Source organism: Lithobates pipiens, unplaced genomic scaffold (genome assembly GCF_037356315.1).
Source record: "Lithobates pipiens isolate NorthernLeopardFrog02 unplaced genomic scaffold, aLitPip1_a1.2 Scaffold_30, whole genome shotgun sequence".
NCBI classification, from domain to species: domain Eukaryota; kingdom Metazoa; phylum Chordata; class Amphibia; order Anura; family Ranidae; genus Lithobates; species Lithobates pipiens.
Window position 1 is genome coordinate 63,986,077 of NW_027507791.1, and position 19,112 is coordinate 64,005,188.

The 19,112-nt window shown below is 43.2% G+C and overlaps 1 protein-coding gene and 1 non-coding gene across 4 annotated transcripts in view; both read left to right on the forward strand.

Moving 5' to 3' along the window:
• PPP2R5E (protein phosphatase 2 regulatory subunit B'epsilon) overlaps nt 1-19,112 on the forward strand; it is a 203,081-nt gene that overhangs the window by 129,174 nt on the left and 54,795 nt on the right. For all 3 annotated transcript variants that reach the window (XM_077464362.1, XM_077464361.1, XM_077464360.1), the window contains exons 6-10: nt 11,266-11,396; nt 12,641-12,700; nt 16,474-16,582; nt 18,744-18,797; nt 19,032-19,082. In XM_077464362.1, the coding sequence (XP_077320488.1) occupies nt 11,266-11,396; nt 12,641-12,700; nt 16,474-16,582; nt 18,744-18,797; nt 19,032-19,082 (405 nt within the window). The remainder of the gene's footprint in view (nt 1-11,265; nt 11,397-12,640; nt 12,701-16,473; nt 16,583-18,743; nt 18,798-19,031; nt 19,083-19,112) is intronic.
• Nucleotides 12,024-12,154, forward strand: LOC143950493 (small nucleolar RNA SNORA42/SNORA80 family). Its single transcript, XR_013265855.1, has one exon. It is a non-coding gene; the product is annotated as a small nucleolar RNA SNORA42/SNORA80 family (small nucleolar RNA).

Here is a 19,112-nt window from a genome sequence, read left to right on the forward strand (position 1 = left end):
GGCCTACGCAGAAAGCTCCCTCCTGCTCCCTCCACTATAGCGCTGGGCTCTGAGCACTGGAATGGCAGAGCAAAGAGCCAGTTACTGACACCAGCTCTTTGCAGGCCGAAGACTGAGCGATCAGCAATGTTTGATCGCTCATTTCTCGGTCTGGAGCTGTCAGGGGACAGATGCAGCATCCACCTAGGTAATTGTATATATTTTTTTCTTTTCACGATTCCCATACTTTTTTTTTTTTACCAACTTCCTTTCTCAGTCTTACTGGCCCGTTCCTGTTATAAGAGCTGTTCAGTATGTGAGCTTTTCAGTATGTCTAGTAGAGGCCTATATTGATGGGCAAATGCAGCATGCTTTTGACATCAGTTTAAGGACATTTTCAAATAGGCTTGGGTTTTACTCGGCAGCGCATCTGGCCGCTGATCCCCCTGCTGAGCTGAATGCCAGGGCCATGTCTGCTCCGCTTATGAAGAGCAAACACAGACCGAGCCTGCTCTGCTCTGAGTGGCCAGATTTAAATAGACTGGCTGTCCATTTACACCCAACTGCCCTCTATGGCCAGCTGGATCCCCTTCTGTTCTTTGGGGGAGTTCTGTTTTTCTTTTTTTTTTTTTTTTTTTTCCATTGGATCAGCGCCGGAGGTAGCTGGCTGTAAACCGAGTCCATTTGTGTCTGTTTACATCCAACTGGTCAGGTATGGCTGAAAAACAGACAGCTGGACCCTATCGGACCTCTCGTGTGAAAGGGGCCTAAGAGGTTTTAATTATTTTTATGACTGCCCTGTTCTAGCCTAAATGGTTCTAAAATAATTTGATAGCCTGCTTGAGCCTAAAACTACGTCTTACAATTTGATAACTGAATTATACATTTTAAATATGATTTACATTCCAGAGTCAGTTTGGAGTACCCTGACCTCATTATCTCCACAGCAGGTATTTCTAAGAATTATTCCAGGCATGGCTATATTGTACATGGTTGCATCGTCCAGCTTTATTGTATGTATAAACCATACCTGGTTTGACACTGGAAGCTAGAGATCAGACACTGCTTCTCCAGTGATCGCCGCTTGCTTCCAGGTCGGCCACTCAGCATAGGCACTATTCAGAGAATGCTTTGTATTTGCTGAAATAATGCAAAGCTTTTTCTGAATTGCACATGGCGGAGAGGGTGATGTCTCCACCCCATCCAGTCAGACAACGCTTTGCACTCATTCAGAAAATTCAGAGCATTTCTGAATGGCGCATGTGCCTAGCGGCCAACCTCTTGTTTTCAGTAAGCAGGAGTGCTGCTGCACTACCCAGGACCCTCAAGAAAGTGTAGATCACTGATGTAGCGGTGTGGTGTTCAGTGATTTCCAGCTTTCAGGGGCATTAGTCAGGTATAGTGTATACAACATTACATTGGTAAAAAGCTGGACCAATGTACCGTATATACTCGAGTATAGGCCGACCCGAATATAAGCCGAGGCCCCCAATTTACCCCCAAAAAAACTGGCAAACTTATTGACTCGTGTATAAGCCGAGGGTGAGACATGCCTGTCCATCCCTGTGTGTGTGTCCGTCCATCCCTGTGTGTCCGTCCATCCCTGTGTGTCCGTCCATCCCTGTGTGTCCGTCCATCCCTGTGTGTCCGTCCATCCATCCCTGTGTGTGTGTGTGTCCATCCATCCATCCATCCCTGTGTGTGTGTGTGTCCATCCATCCATCCCTGTGTGTGTGTGTGTGTGTCCATCCATCCATCCACCCATCCATCCCTGTGTGTGTGTGTCTCCATCCATCCATCCATCCCTGTGTGTGTGTGTCTCCATCCATCCATCCATCCCTGTGTGTGTGTGTCTCCATCCATCCATCCATCCCTGTGTGTGTGTGTCTCCATCCATCCATCCATCCCTGTGTGTGTGTGTCTCCATCCATCCATCCCTGTGTGTGTGTCTCCATCCATCCATCCCTGTGTGTGTGTGTGTATCCATCCATCCCTGTGTGTGTGTGTCTCCATCCATCCATCCCTGTGTGTGTGTGTCCATGTGTGTGTGTGTGTGTGTGTGTGTGTGTGTGTGTCCAGCCTACCTGTGTCCCGAGCCTCCGTCCCGTGCCTTGCCTCCTTGCCTCCGTCCCGTGCCGTGCCTTGCCTCCGTCCCGTGCCGTGCCGTGCCTTGCCTCCGTCCCGTCCCGTGCCGTGCCTTGCCTTGCCTCCGTCCCGTGCCTTGCCAGGATCGCCGCTCTTCGTTGGCGCCTCGGCGGCCATTCTAAAATTCAAAAGCCGCGCCTCCGCCTTCGCCTGTGATAGGCGGAACACTGAATTTCCCAGCAGCCTGTGTTCCGCCTATCACGGACATCGTCTCATCCTCGTCCGTAGTACGAGGATGAGCGGATGTCCGTGATAGGCGGAACACTGACTGCTGGGAAATTCAGTGTTCCGCCTATCACAGGCGAAGGCGGAGGCGCAGCTTTTGAATTTTAGAATGTCCGCTGTCTGTCTGCTCGACACGCTGATCGAGCAGGCAGACAGCGATGACTCGAGTATAAGCCGAGGGGGGCACTTTCAGCCTCAAAAAAGAGGCTGAAAATCTCGGCTTATACTCGAGTATATACGGTAACTATCTATAATCTAGTTATGCCTGGAATTCTTTATTTCCAAGCAAAATCCATCACATATCTTAAAGTGGTTGTAAACCCTTACAACCAACTTTGGCCTACAGGTAAGCCTAGATTAAGGCTTACCTGTAGGTCCAAGAAATATCTCTTAAACCTACACTGTTTAGGAGATATTTGCCGAAAACGGCGCACTGAGCGTGCCGCTGTCAACGGCGATATGCCGCGTGTGGCGGCTCCCGTGCGCATGCGTGGGAGTGACGTCATCGCGGCTTCGCCGAATGACAGCAGCGGAGCAGCGAGACCCACCGAGAAGATGGATGCTCTGGACTACAGGGGACAGCGGTGACTTCGCTGGCTTCTGTGTCAGGTAAGTGACACATAATGGACTACTATGCGATGCATAGTAGTTCATTATGCTTTACCTTTGCAGGGAATCAAAGAGGAAGTAAACCCATTAGGGTTTACTTCCTCTTTAAGAGGATGGTTAACGAGACTATGAAGCGCTAAAAACCTTGAAGACTTCGATTGGACTTTAGCCTATAGCTGGTCTTGTTTTCAAGCCATCAAACTTTACTCATAAACTTGCTTTGAGAGAGGGGAACAGTGAAGCGCACAATCCCTGTGCAGCACTGCCAAGCACAAAGCAGAGACTACATGTGTAATGAGTAAAAATGGTTTCTCTCATGTAAAGCCAGATTTGCGATCTATGCACAAGGTTGACAGTAAGCCGCTAACCTTAATGTATAACCTTAATGTATACAAGACTATAGCTTCCCCTTGAGCCAGTTATGTCTGGTGATGAATGTTGAACCTGTTCTGCTGCTTATCAGATTTGGAGCTTGGTAATTGTGAATGAACATCTTTGTACTCTAATGCCGCGAACACACGATCGGAATTCCGGCCAGAAAAAGACTGATGAGCGCCTTTCATCGGAAAATGTGACCGTGTATATGCTCCATCGGAATTTAGCTGTCCGAATTTCCGCCAGCCAAAAAATGATAGCATGTTCTCAATTTTCCAGACGGAAAATCTTTCTATTGCAAATTCCGATCGTGTGTATGCAATTCCGACACGCAAAAAATCACGCATGCTCAGATTCAACTACGAGACAGAAGCTATTGGCTACTGGCTATTGAACATCCTTTTTCTAGTCCCATTATACGTGTTGTACTTCACCACGTTATAAACGATCGGAATTTGGTGTGACCGTGTGTAGGCAAGACAGCTTGAGCCGAATTCTGTCTGGAAAACTATCAGAGCTTTTTCCGATGAGAATTCTGATCGTGAGTATGCGACATTAGGTCCATGCACACAGGGCGTTGGCTAACCTGCATTAAACTCCTTTTGTCCACCATGTTTTTGCCGTAAAAATGCATAATGAGTGTAAATGCATTTTAGAAGTGTCAAGCTCTTCGGGCATTAATTCATTGCATTGGTCAGAATTCCGGCCATTAAAATTGACGCTCAAGCATATTGGGCCTATTGTTAATGCGCGATTAAAGATGTTTACATTTTTGTTTGTTTTTTATGCCAATACGCAGCTGCTTTTGGATGATGGACTTGTTGGCAGTGGGTTCCTCCTTATGTGCATGGACACACAGGCCAACATAGAGGGGCATTTAGAGGCAGAGAAAAAAAATGCCAGATGCCCCTAAAAGCAGCATTTAAAATTGTGTGTGTGAGAACCTATGATCTGGAGATGTAGCTTTTGTAGACACTTTGATGTCTGCAGACCAGAAAGCCAGATCTCTTGGCACTTCTTCTCTAAACATGGCTCTAATAAGTGTTTTTCTGTCTCCAAGTGTGTTCATTTTGTCAAGTGGTAGATAGCGATCTCGTAATATTAAGCAGGTTAAATGGGCTTCCTCCTGCCAAGCCAGTTGAGTTTGTTGGAGATCCAGCATGAGACATTTTGTTGCTAAGAGACAAACATTTTAAGAATCTCGTCTAGTGTTTTAGAGATTATAGAGTAACCAGCGCTCACTTTTGTATCCAGTTTTTACTTGGCAAGCTGTAATAAGTATGTAAATTATGTAAACTCTTCAGCCGACATCTTAAAAATAACCTTTCGAATGGTAGGCCGTTGGGTTTCTATGAATCTGTCATCAAGTATTGTTGGAGAGAACTGATTTTCTTCACAAAATTAACCTTCAGGGCTACATCATTAGGATACAACAGCCTGCTGAAAACCGGGTTGTGTTGAGTACACTTGCTTAATTCTCGCAATGTTTATGCTTGGCAGTGCTGGTCTCTTATATTTGGAATAATGCCTTCTAATGTAACTAAAGCTTGGTCATACACTGGTGAGTCTCATTGTATACATAGTCAATTAGACCCTTGGTCAGGCACGTCTTTGCCTCAATTCACAATCTCTATGGCTGTCTACAACCAGTTATCCAAAAAAAAAAAGTCCCTGCATCTTATTTTATGCAAATACAATGCAAGTTTAACCATACAACTGTATGGCTGAACTCGCACTGCACAGACATTGCATGTGATTGGCACTACAGTGAGGGTGCAAATCGCATGTAATGTCTGACATAAGTTCAGTGTGAACCCGGGCTTAGTGCTTTCGAGAGAGGCAAGTAAACACTACAGATATACAGCATCTCACGAAAGTGAGTACACCACTCACATTTTTGTAAATTTTATTATCTTTTCACGTGACAACACTGAAGAAATGACACTTTGCTACAATGTAAAGTAGTGATTGTACAGCTTGTATAACAGTGTACATTTTCTGTCCCCTCAAAATAACTCAACACACAGCGGTTAATGTCTAAACCACTGGCAACAAAAGTGAGTACACCCCTAAGTGAAAATGTCCAAATTAGGCCCAATTGGCTATTTTCCCTCCCTGGTGTCACGTGACTCGTTAGTGTTACAAGGTCTGATGTGGGAATGGGGAGCAGGTGTGTTAAATTTGATATCACTCTCATTTTTGTGAATGGAAAAACTTTACTTGCCATTCTCATATGTTGATGACTTTCAGATATAGGTTTGTATTTGCTCCCTCTAGTGGTTGACTATTACTTCAAGGAATAAACTGGAACTCTATAACCATGTTAGTTTTAGTTAAAGGGGTTTTAAAGGTTCTTGTTTTTTCACCTTAATGCATCCTATACATTAAGGTGAAAAACACCTGGCAGTCACCAGAAAATATATCCAGCCCATATTTGTAAACTGTACTCAAAAAGCCAAATAAAATCCCCTTATGCTGTATAGGCTAATATCCATCCTCCCCTCGGGGAGACAACAGTATGTTTTCAAGAAAGAAAAATATCTACCCGGATGCCCAACACGTTTTGAGACTTGTTCTTCCTCGGGGCAACATAAGGGGCTTTTCCATAAGAGAAGGAAAAACCTATAAGGATTGCAGTTACACTTGTATTTGTACCAGCAAAAATGGCAGTTCAACTTTCAGTTGGTTACACCATGTCCTCAATATCGGCACCATTAATGAGCACAAAAGCCTGTGATGAAGAATTAAAACCAAGGTAACTCATTTGAGAAGATCCACCCCATGGAAGATAAAAGGAGCCCAGCTTAAAGAACGCAGAGATCCCATTAGAGCGGGGGAGGGGGAAGCCACAAAGAATATGTTAAAAAAAAAGGACTGGCCATGTGAGAGTCACCCCTGTGAGCCCACAGATAGCAGTTCAAACCTAAAAAGCTTTTGTAACTGGAGGGTAAACCTTTTTACGTTGGTGACGGATTATAAACCTTATCCGGTTTTTATTGCTGTCTGTGCTCCCATTAGGGATATTCACCCTGTCACCATTTGTTTTGTTCACCATTATTGAAAGCAAAAGAACCCCACATTTTTAGGTGGTCACCAGCACAAGAATAAAGGGGAAATTCCCAATGGGGACACTAGTTCTGGGGACAACCAGATTCCCTCATGAGGCAGAAAACAAGTTCTAGACAGCCGTACTCCGGAATATATAGCCTTTATTTGTAAAAACTTCATCAGATGAAAGCCACTGCAAAAAATGTGACTAAGGACTGATGTGTATCAGACTTTACAGTGCTTAGTTATAGCTATGCTTGCTGTAGGCTTAGCCGTCACCTGGTGTTCCAGTACCAAGGAGAGTTCTATATCCACATTTTCTCCTGGAGCTCCTAGCCTGACCAGACTCCCTCACTTTGGAGGGATTTGCTCTCACGTCCTGTTTTGGCTAGAAAGCAAAGTGAAGGGGGGAAAAAAATAACTGACGGGTCATAACCCTTTCTTAATCTGAAAGAGGGGGGGAAAAAAGGGTTTTGAGTTTTAGTTCTACTTTATTTTCCTCCTACCCCAATGTTGGCCAAACCTTAATATTTTATGGTTGTTGAATTATAATGTAATTCCCCCCCCCCCCCCCCCCCATAACACTTTTCCACCATAACCTTAAAGTGGAGCTTGACTGTATCTGGGCACCACAAACTGAAAACATTATTTAATTTGTTTAAAAAATTAAAAAACTCAACCATCCATGTCTGTTCATTGTCTTGAGAAGTCACTTGGAAAAACACCCCTCTAGCATTTCTAGCCGCTGCCATCTTGAGTAAGGGCTGAGGAATCGTGTAGTGTTTACTTCCTGGAATCTACCTGCCCTTGGCACAGGCATGCAGACACAAGGGTGTGCTTAGCTGAGAGAGCCCATGGTATGTTTAACTTTTACCTAGGCCAGAAACCAGGAAGCAACTTGGGAAATGTAAAAAAAAAAAAAAATCCTGTTTTACAGTTATCATTAAGAAAAAAAGACCCAAATTTGTATTTATCCCCAAAACAGGAATAGAGGGGAAATATCCCAATGGGGATGCTAGTTCTGGTGGTCCTGGTGACACCCGGGTCTTCCCGCACTGTGCAGGAATTTTCTCTTCCTGTAGTGGTTTTGGGACAGGACGTGAAGGGGACAGAATCTCCCCAGTGGGATACAGATGGCAAAAACCCTTCTTTACTCTCTCTCCAAAATGAAATATTTTGCCTTTAGTTCTACTTTAAAGCGGGATTGCACTGTGGAAAAAAACATTAAAGCCAGCAGCTACAAATACTGCAGCTGCTAACTTTTAATAAATGGACACTCACCTGTCCCGGGGTCCAGCGATGCCGAGGCCGATTGATCGCTTGGCTCTCGGCTGCTGCCGTCACCGTTCTAGGTGAGGGAATCAGGAAGTGAAGCGCTGCGGCTTCACTTCCCGGTTCCCTACTGCGCATGCACGAGTCGCGCAGCGCAATAGGAATTGTCCGCGCTGTCTCTGTGACCTGTGTGTGTCCCAGCAGAGAGCGCGCAGGGACAGGAAGAGGCATAGACTCTCCGTGGGAGTCTATGCCCGGAAGTGGGTGTAAATACCTGTCTTTGACAAGTATCTCCACCCCCCTCCCCCCTGAAAGGTGCCAATTGTGACACCGGAGGAGGGGGGGAGGGTTCCGATCAGCGGAAGTTACACTTTAGGGTGGAACCCTGCTTTAAATATACCAAACAGGTTGCAAACTTTTTAAAACAAATAAGCTCTAAAGATTTTGCAACTTAAAGTGAATGTTTCTTTAAAACATGTTGTGTGTATTACAATTCTGTTTTAAAGAGGAAGTAAACCCTGATGAGTTTACTTCCTCTTTCATTCCCTGCAAAGGCAAAGCATAATGGACTACTATGCATCGCATAGTAGTCCATTATGTGTCATTTACCTGACACAGGAGCCAGCGATGTCGTCGCTGTCCCCTGTAGTCCGCCGCATCCATCTTCTCGGTGGGGTCTCGCAGCTCCGCCGCTGTCATTCGGCGAAGCCGCGATGACGTCACTCCCGCGCATGCGCACGGGAGCCGACACGCGCGGCAGCTCCGTCGTTGAGAATGCCGCGCTCCACCGCAGACAGCGGTGCCTGTTTTCGGGCAAATATCTCCTAAACCGTGTAGGTTTAGGAGATATTTCTTGGACCTACAGGTAAGCCTTAATCTAGGCTTACCTGTAGGTAAAAGTGGTTTGTAAGGGTTTACAACCACTTTAATGTAGAACTCCAGGCAGCACTCGCTATAAAGTCATTCATTTGTAAAGCAAATAGATGTTACCCATGTCTGATGTTTGTTTGAGTGTCCCCTCTGGAAGACAACTTTTTCTATACATTTATTACATAGGAAATGTGAAGCCTGTGTTAATAATCATTGTACTATGAGTTCCAGGCAACATAGTAAACGTTTATTGATTGCATTGCAGGTTTAATGGCTGAGAACACCTTTAACCAGCTGTTATGCCACAGGGACACATTTGTGGACTTCTCTAGAGGCAATATTTCCTGGAGATTAATATGGTCTTTCTTTCTAAGAAGTTTCAGCTATTTTAGCTCTAAGATCTAGGTTCAGTCTGCCATCTAGTGTACAGAAGTGTTAGTAACATCCAATTGGTGAAAATACTTGATTTTTGCAGCTACTATGCCATCATTTGTTCATATGTAGCAATTGAGCTTTAAAACGTACTATATTTTTGAGGAAAGTTGCATAGTTAGGTTGAAAAAAATACACCAGTCCATCTAGTTCAACCAATGAAGTCTGCACACTAGTTTGCTGAGTGGTTGCATTTATAATGATGATAATGTTGTGGTTTTGAGTTCATATCATTTATAAGTGGATTGAAATCTTCTTTAAAAAAAAAAACTGCTTTTATAGTGCTTCATCTCAGTGACGTTACTTTTTTTTTTTTTTTTTTTTTTAAGCATTTTATAGAACAGCCTAGCAAAGTTTGCTTTTGACATAAATGTTTGCATCTGTGTGATCCAGCCAGTCTCTAGGTCATGGGTGCTCAACCTGTGGCCCTCCAGCTGTTGCAGAACTACAAGTCACATGAGGCCTTGCAAGGCTGACAGTTACAAGCATGACTCCCAAAGGCAGAGGCATGATGGGACTTATAGTTCCACAACAGCTGGAGGGCCATAGGTTGAGCACCCATACTCTAGCTTATTGTAAACATCTGTGGCACACTTTTATAGCTCTTACCTGGTTATACTACTTATCCTACTTTGCACCAGAGTGTCAAATACTAAAGTTCATCAAAACACAGAAAATGGTGTCCAACAAAAATATAGGCCTGATTTAAAGCTTTAAATAACCAACTGAGCTTTCGGTGTAAAGTTAAATTCCAGATTTTTTATTATTTTTTTTGCATAGTTACATTGGACTTTGCAGGGGTTGTGTTTGACCTATGTAGATAGACCATTGCTTCCACACAGAGAGAAAAGGGTAATTCTCCGCAGCAATGCTGGTAGGGAACACACTTTTTTTGCTATTACTTTCAACAGATAATAGACTATAAATATTTTCTTAACTCCTTTTTGTTTTGATGCACCAGGAATGCAATTAACTAGTTTAAGGTTGTAAGATTTTGACAGAAGCCTCAGCACAAGGGACACATCCTCCAAACTGTAAATTATGCCCTTTAAGCCCCCATACACAGTATTGGGTTTTCTGTAGATTTTTGTCTTCAGATTTACCAAAACCATATAATATGAGGTCAAACCTTAAGAGTTTCAATGTGTATGCAATCGGGCAGGCCCTTGTACTACATGGTTTTGGTAAATCTGAAGACATCAGAAAAACAGAATCTGATAGTATGTATGGGGTCTTTTGCTGGTTTTTCTACTATTTTGACTACAGGTAGGGTGTAAATACACATTGGTTATGGATGGATTTATTGCTTGCCTTTCCTTACATTGCCTGCTCATAGGCTCTACTTATAGGTTAATCTGTGTGTTACAACATAAAGGGGGAAACCTCACCAAAACATGATTTTTGTCTGTATATAAATAAAAGTTTGTGGCCAGTACCAGAATGTAACAAATTAATATGAGGCCACCAACTTCCATTAATTTATCAATAGAAAGCAGTTTTTAGAGAGATTTTGGACTTTATAGGTGCATTACAACATGACTATCACACAATATGTGTTTAGAAAATTATTTTTCTTTACATAAGAATACATTTAAAATCATTGCATACAATACACATGCATGTGGTAGTGTGACTAGGGCACGTTTGTATGATAGATTACTTTTTCCACACTTTATTTTTTTCTACATGTTTCGCCATATGGCGTCTTCAGAAAAAGCGTGGAAACTCATCTACTAAACAAATGAACACCTACATCAATTAAGTACACATACAGGTTTTTATAGTACCTCCAAAAATCACAAAACCTGTAAATACAAAATGGATGCACCCCCCATACATGGCAGATATCCTTGTGTGTTAGTTCCTACCTATGATGAATGAGGATTGAGGCCAGGTTATGAACAAATCGTGAAGGAGAAGTAAAGTCCAATGTCTGAATGCTTACAGCCAGTTGTATGCATTCAGCCATTGGACTTTACTTTTCCTTCACAATTTGTTCATAATTTGTTTCCTGAAAAAGCTGTATGGCGAAACATGTAGAAAAAAATCAAGTGTTGAAAAAGTAATCCAACATCATACGTGTCTTATTTACACTACGGGATGCGATTGTATTGTATGCGATGATTTTAAATTTATCAAGTAAATAAAAGTAATTTTTTTACACACATGGCATTTGCCTGGGTTCTTGTAAGCCTAATAGACCAGATTTTTTAATTTTTTATTTTTTACTGTAGCACAAAAATCAGAAGTGGCCTGTCTGTTATAAACCAACGTCTTGTGTTTTTTTTTTTTTTTTTTTTTTCCCCACAGCTGTTAGAGCTTTTTGACAGTGAAGACCCTCGTGAAAGGGACTATTTAAAAACAGTCTTGCACAGAATTTATGGCAAATTCCTGGGACTTAGAGCATTTATTCGAAAACAGATTAACAATATTTTTCTACGGTAAGTGTGTTTTCTGTTATAATGTCTTTCCTTCTCAATATTGAAAATAATCTTATTTATGTGGCACTTGTATAGGCTGTAATTGTAATCATAGCTGTTTATTTTCCTGTCCTGGTGACCACATGGGAAGTGGCGCTAAAATATCCTCGGCAGGGTTGCAGGCAGAATTATTCTCACCCTTCCCTAATTTGTAGCTACATGAGATTTCCTTTCACACTGTAGTTTTCCCTTCCAGTGAAATTTCAGCTGTTCCATTCCAAAGTGAACCTGTAGATTTGCCCATATGAGGAAAAATAATTTATGGGAGGTACCGCAAATAATTGTTTTTACCCATGCTACACTGGCAGCACAATTTCCCACAAGGCCTCCCATATGAGCATAGAGGACCATGCACTCTTCCCTCCTTCCTACAGTTCAGCCTTCTATGTCTGAGCCCCTAGTGGCATTGTGCATTACCCTTTATGTAATGGTTTGTGGGGAAAGTTAGTACATACTTTTTATAAATATGTCACCTTGCTTACTATGAGCAAAGTTTGAATTCCCTTGAAATCCCCTCCACAGTAATGTTGTCTGGGGCTTAAATAAAACACACAAAAATGAATTATTAAAAAAAAAAAAAAAAAAAAAGCATGGCAATGGATTTATGGTGGGATTTGTTCAGTAATCCTTTCATAGTGTACCCCATGCTAGAGAAACATCAGCTCCGAACCATTGGTAAGCCTTCTATAGGACTGACCACTGAAGTGAGCTGTACAGTGGCTATTAATAGTTTAATAGTGCACTTGATTTAAAAGAAATAAAAAAGCACTCTTCTTACACCATTATTCTAGCTCAAGTAACCCACTTAAAGTGGTGTTCTGCCCTCTGCTGCAAAAATGAAAAGCCAGCAGCTACATGTGCTGCAGCTGCTGGTTTTTAATAGGGCACTTACCTGTCCTGGAGTCCAGCGATGTCGGCACCGCAGCTGATATTTCCGTCAGCTGTTGCGTGCATGCCGCCACCATTGCGGATAAGGAAACCTGGCAGTGTAGCCTTGCGACGTTCACGCCAGGAACCTTACTGCGAGAGGCTCTGCTCCTCTCTCCTCCTGGCTCGGCAGCAGGGGGAGGAGGAGGGAGCCAATCGGTGACGTCATGGGCCGCGGCCTGGACTCCCGCCCCCCCGAAAGGGGGAGATGAGACAAATCAGCAGAAGTTCCACTGTTTAGATTTTGTGTTGTAATTTTACTTTATTTATTTTTTCAGATTTGTTTATGAAACTGAACACTTTAATGGTGTAGCGGAACTGCTGGAAATATTAGGAAGGTAAGTAAACAATGAGTAATGGTACTTTATAGAAGTTTATGGAACTTAAAGTGGTTGTAAACCCTTACAACCAACTTTGACCTACAGGTAAGCCTAGATTAAGGCTTACCTGTAGGTCCAAGAAATATATTTGCCGAAAGACGGGCACCGCTGCCATAGACAGCGGCGCACTGAGCAAGCCGCGGTCAACGGCGATATGCCGCGAGAGGCGGCTCGCAGGCGCGGGAGTGACTTCATCGTGGCTTCGCTGAATGACAGCGGCGCAGCAGCGAGACCCACCGAGAAGATGGATGCGCCGGACTACAGGGGACAGCGGTGACTTCGCTGGCTCCTGTGTCAGGTAAGTGACACATAATGGACGACTATGTGATGCATAGTCGTCCATTATGCTTTACCTTTTGCAGGGAACGAAAGAGGAAGAAAACCCATTATGGTTTACTTCCTCTTTAATAAGGTATACATACTTTTGGAAAAAAATGCTCCTGATCTATCAATTTTTTGCCTGTAATTGAGACCCCCTTTAAACAATAACTTCTCTTTTGGAACATGTTACACCTGTTTTTAGGTTGGGACATATTCCAACAGACAGCTATCCTGAGAGCCTGCAGAAGCTGGATCTGATCACATGTGCAATACTCTACAGCAGGCATGTCCAAAGTCCGGCCCGCGGGCCAATTGCGGCCCATGGTCCGGTTTTGAACGGCCCCGCTGGTCTTTCTCAATTTATTGTGCTGCGGGATCAGGGCTGTCAGATCAGCCGATCCCCGGCACTGTGAGAAGCTCCATGAGCTTCAAAAGTGAAAGTAAAGTGCAGAGGATTGTGCTGTGCTCTCTGCTTCCCCCTACAGTGCAGTACCCGGCTGAATGAGGAAGCTGCAAAGCTACTGTACTACAAGCTAGATTAGTGTTAAAAAGGCCTTTATTCATGTGTGTGTATGTATGTGTATGCATGTGTCTGTATTTGTGTATGTGTATGCATGTGTCTGTATTTGTGTGTGTGTGTGTGTATGTGCACATGTGTCTGTGCACATGTGTCTGTCTGTATGTATGTGTGTGTGCACATGTGTCTGTCTGTATGTATGTGTGTGTGCACATGTGTCTGTATGTATGTATGTATGTGTGTGTGCACATGTGTCTGTATGTATGTATGTATGTGTGTGTGCACATGTGTCTGTATGTATGTGTGTGTGCACATGTGTCTGTATGTATGTGTGTGTGCACATGTGTCTGTATGTATGTGTGTGTGCACATGTGTGTGTCTGTATGTATGTGTGTGTGCACATGTGTGTGTCTGTATGTATGTGTGTGTGCACATGTGTGTGTCTGTATGTATGTGTGTGTGCACATGTGTGTGTCTGTATGTATGTGTGTGTGCACATGTGTGTGTCTGTATGTATGTGTGTGTGCACATGTGTGTGTCTGTATGTATGTGTGTGTGCACATGTGTGTGTCTGTATGTATGTGTGTGTGCACATGTGTGTGTCTGTATGTATGTGTGTGTGCACATGTGTGTGTCTGTATGTATGTGTGTGTGCACATGTGTGTGTCTGTATGTATGTGTGTGTGCACATGTGTGTGTCTGTATGTATGTGTGTGTGCACATGTGTGTGTCTGTATGTATGTGTGTGTGCACATGTGTGTGTCTGTATGTATGTGTGTGTGCACATGTGTGTGTCTGTATGTATGTGTGTGTGCACATGTGTGTGTCTGTATGTATGTGTGTGTGCACATGTGTGTGTGTGTGTGTGTCTGTATGTATGTGTGTGTGTGTGTGTGTGTATATGTGTATGTGTGTGTGCACATGTGTGTGTGTGTGTGTGTGTATATGTGTCTGTCTGTATGTGTGCGTGCATTTGTGTGCTTGTGTCTGTGTGCCTGCATTTGTGTGCTTGTGTCTGTGTGTATGTTACTTTTAATCCGGACCCCCCTCCCCCCCTTCTTATACCATCAAAACTGCTTTTGTAGGGCTTGTGTGTGATATTAGCCAGGACTGCTGCTCCTCTGAAAAGCAACCCATGCACAGATCTCTTTTCAGAGGCACTTGAATGGCGGTAAAGAGGCATTATGTTGCCTCCTCACCACCTGTTTTAAGCCCGTAAATGCAACATCTGTGTGGCTGTGTACTGTGTGTAGGGCAGCCCATTAATTTCAATGGACTTCCCTACTCACAAAAATGCTGGGAAAGAAGTTCCCGAGCTTTTTTTTATTATTATTGCACTGCACCAAAAGCACCCTACATTTTCCAATGTGTGGGGTACCATTAAGAATTAATGGTGCCCCCTAAAGTGCAGAGCATTCGTCTGTGTGTTGGGAACGAGTGCGACAAAGGCAAGAGAATTCATGTTGGGCCGTGTATTGGCGCTCGGATGGACACACTTAGACCGAATTTTCAATGGTTCAAAGAATGTCAGGCAAAATGGTCGGCCCTCAGGCATGTTCACTTCATCAAATCCGGCCCACTTTGAAAAAAGTTTGGACACCCCTGCTCTACAGGCTCCTCTTTATACTTGCAAAAAAAAAAAAATTGCATTTCTTTTTTAAAAAGGTGAACTTATCCTTTTAAAATTCCTGTAACCCTAAAGCCCATACACAAGAGCATCATCAATGGGCACCAAGTGTGTGCCATGAATTTTCGCATGATTGGGACCAAAATTGTATAAACTGAGCCCAATGGCACAGAGAAACCTCTACTATTCCACAATTAAAATGGGCTTCTAGGTCTATCAGCAGCTTTGCTAGTGCCATACAGGTCTCCAGGAGGGCTAGTGTATCTGCTTGCCTGTACATCCCGTGTGGGTAAGCAGATACAATCTGACAGGAAGCACGAATGAATTACCATGGTGTGCCACAGTGCCTTGGTAGCGCTTTGAAAACTACAAGCCGACAGCTGCAAAGGCTGCCAGACCTTGTTGTTTTCTATGGCCAAAACCCTGTCAATCAGTGATGCGGGTGGACGCTCGGCCACCTTTTTAAAAAAAATTTTGACAGCTAGCGGGGAGGGAGAACCCCCGCTAACTGTCACAACGGGGATCAGGGAGAGGCAGGGGGCGTTCTATTTGTAATTTGGTACACCCTGAATGTGGATGTAACGTGTTAAGAAAAGGTGAACTTATCCTTTAAAGCTGAACTTAAGGATAACAAAAAAAATCTTTGTTGTGGCCCTCTCTGCACTGCTAAGGTCAAAGGTTTGTTAAAGTGGAAGTAAAGTAACTCATTGAACAGCAGACAGGCTTTTTATCGCAGAAGGAACATGCAATGTCTCTACTGCAAAGAAACTACACCTACCTGCCTGATCACAGCATGCACAGCTCATCTTACATTGGCTGGCCTGATCCTGTGTTCCTGGAATGACGAGCTCCTGCACATGTGCAGAACTGACATGAACCTGCGCCAGCCATAGAAGGCCAGAAACCGGCACACAGGAGAAGATGCGGGCACCAGAGGGTATCGTTGGAAAGGTATCTGCCTTTAGTTCCACTTTAACTTTAACAGAAAGGCTTGAATACTGCCTTTTTCTCACTAGCAGTATGGGTCCTTCATTGTACCTAATGTGGACCCCAGACAAAGAGCTTTAGAGATGAGGCTTCACAAACTTTTTAACCCATGCAGTGTGAGGGTGCCCCACTATACGGGTCATTTATATTTCCTGCCTGGAATCGGGCTGTAATTGACATCCTTATTTAGCCCTTCTTTGGACTGAACAGTCCAGCACTCACTTTTTTTTGTTATTGGTGTATTACATATAAGTTTTATTATGGTTTCTTTTCTTTTAGTATTATAAATGGCTTTGCATTACCTTTGAAAGCGGAGCATAAACAGTTCCTTGTGAAAGTGCTGATTCCCCTGCATACGGTCAGGAGCTTATCCCTTTTCCACGCACAGGTAAATTTCTTTATTCTATGGAATTGTGAATATATTATGCTGCTTTAACTGTCTTCCTTGTCTGTTCCAGTATACCCTTGTTTGCTTAAAGCGGAGGGCCACACTAAAAAAAATATGCTTTAAAAAAATTTGAAAAAAAACTAAAAAAATTTTCCCTGAAAAACTTACTAAACTTACCTGAAACCGCTGTTGCTAGGCAGTCTTCTTAATCTGCCTCTTCCTATTCCGCGGCGCTTCCTCCTCTTCGAGCGGCCCCGTTGCCTTCTGGGACGTGTGTGTCCCAGAAAACAACAGGGCCATTCACAAAGTGCTGCACGACTTATGTATGCCCAGTAAGAAACGGGCAGTGAAGCTGCAAGGCTCCACTGCCTGTTTCCCTTCATTAAGATGGAGGCACCGGCAGCCGATCCGATGGACAGATCGGCTTGGGGGGGGGGGGGGGGGAGGTGACATCGCGGGCTCGCTGGATAGTTAAGTGTCCTTAAGTCAGCAGCTAGTGTTTGTAGCTGCTGACTTTTAAAAATAAAACATTTTCAGCTGGCCCTCCACTTTAACTGCCTACAAAGGAAATGTTATCCTAGACTAAAGCTGGCCATAAATAGGTCTTTTTTTTTTTTTTTTTTTTTTTTTTTTTTATTCACCCAGCAGGTTACAAAAAAAAAAGTCCCAATTGCCCCATCCACACACTCAATGTAAATACGGGAGCCCTCCCTGCTTCGTTATTGTGTTCTGACAGCAGGGAAACATCCTTTTGTCATCAGAATTAACAGATCAAAACTGCAGTCTATAGCCTGCAGCACAGATTGAGTGAGAAATTACCATCGGGGTCCTTCAACAGTAGTCAGTTGGCAGAAAAACTTTTGTTCAACCACAGTAGCCACACATGGATTTAGGCTAGCCATACATGTATAGATTTCTCTCATTCAGCCCACAACTAACTAAATAAGCTAAATCAAATAGATCTCTCCATCCATGCTACACATGCTGCCAGCTTATCAAAAGTAGCTGCCACACCTGCGGCTGTTTGAAAACCTAAACAGTGATTGCATCTGATTTTGTGCAGTCACTGTTCAGCTAACGTTTCTCCACGGGTGGAAAATTGCTGTTGGGGCCACCCACAGCTCAAATTTTGTCTGATACAGCAGGAAATGGATGAAATTTGAACTGTGTATGGCCAGCTTAAGTTTCCCCAGTAATGCAAAAAATAATATATTGATATCAGCTAAAGAACCCGTTGGGGCACATTCACACTAGAATGCATGTGGTAGGGCCCAAATAAATGTCCAGTAAGAAATCTATTTCATGGCCATCAAACAGGACTTAGATTTCTTTAAAAAGCAGCCACAGCTAACGATCAGAGTGCGCAGTTAGTAACATTAGAATATATCTGTCTCTGTTATGGGCTCTCTCACTGGATACAGCGATGGGTGGCTTTGTATAGCTAACCCCAGTGAAGGCCCTGATGACCGCGGAGGAGCCTCCTTGGCCTGGTCCGTACCTACTCCAGGAGGCCTCTTTTTGTAGGTCGATGGGTGTGGGCTCCTAGCTTCTGTTCACTCACTTTCTTGCTGAGTCTATGTGATGATGAAACGCATGAGGTGTATTGCATTGTTTCAAACGAATAAAAAGTTATTTGCAAAAAAAAAAAGCAGCCACAGCCTAGATAATAAAAAAAAAAGGCCCGTTTCCTGCCAGCATGCCGCAGGGGACAAAGCAGCTGTCCCTTTACAGATATTTCTGGCACAAGGTCCTGTTCTTTGCCCCTGTGACATCACTTTTGATGCAGGGCACCTTCTTTTGTTAGATGCTGATTGGCAGGGAGTTTAACCCATGACATACCTATACATAGCATTGCAACTCTGTATAGCTGCTGAGGGTGACAAGCCGCAATGAATTCACTGCTTTCCCTGCAGTATTGTCCTCCTTCTGGAGGGAGACCTAAGGACTTGCAGGTTCACCCGGTATTTTTTTTTTTAAAGCCGAAACAAGATTTGACCAGTACTTTTTTTTTTTTTTGTACATTTATTTTTCCCTAGGAATGCACATGAGGTATATAATTGTTTTATTAGTGGACTGATTGCTTTCACTTATTGCCTGTAATTTTTCTATCAAAACGTATTCATAAACAGTTTTTATTTTTTTTTATTTTATTTTTTTGTAGCTGGCATACTGTATAGTACAGTTTCTTGAAAAAGACCCCACCCTCACAGAACCAGTAAGTATTGCTGACTTTTTTGCTTTACAGTAAATACCTTGCTCTACGTTCACTGAAAGACACAGCACCCACAGATTCCTGTACTGTATTTGTAGGTGGAAATATACCCATTTGTATAAGTGATTTTGTGTCCCTTGGTGAACATGGAGGGAAAAGGATTTCAATACAACTAAAAAAAAAAAATAGTTTTTGCTTTAAATGTTTTTTTTGTTTTTTTTTTTCTTGCCTTTTTAGGTTATTAGAGGACTGATGAAATTTTGGCCAAAAACGTGTAGTCAAAAAGAGGTAATACATTTTTAGGCGTTTGTCAAACTG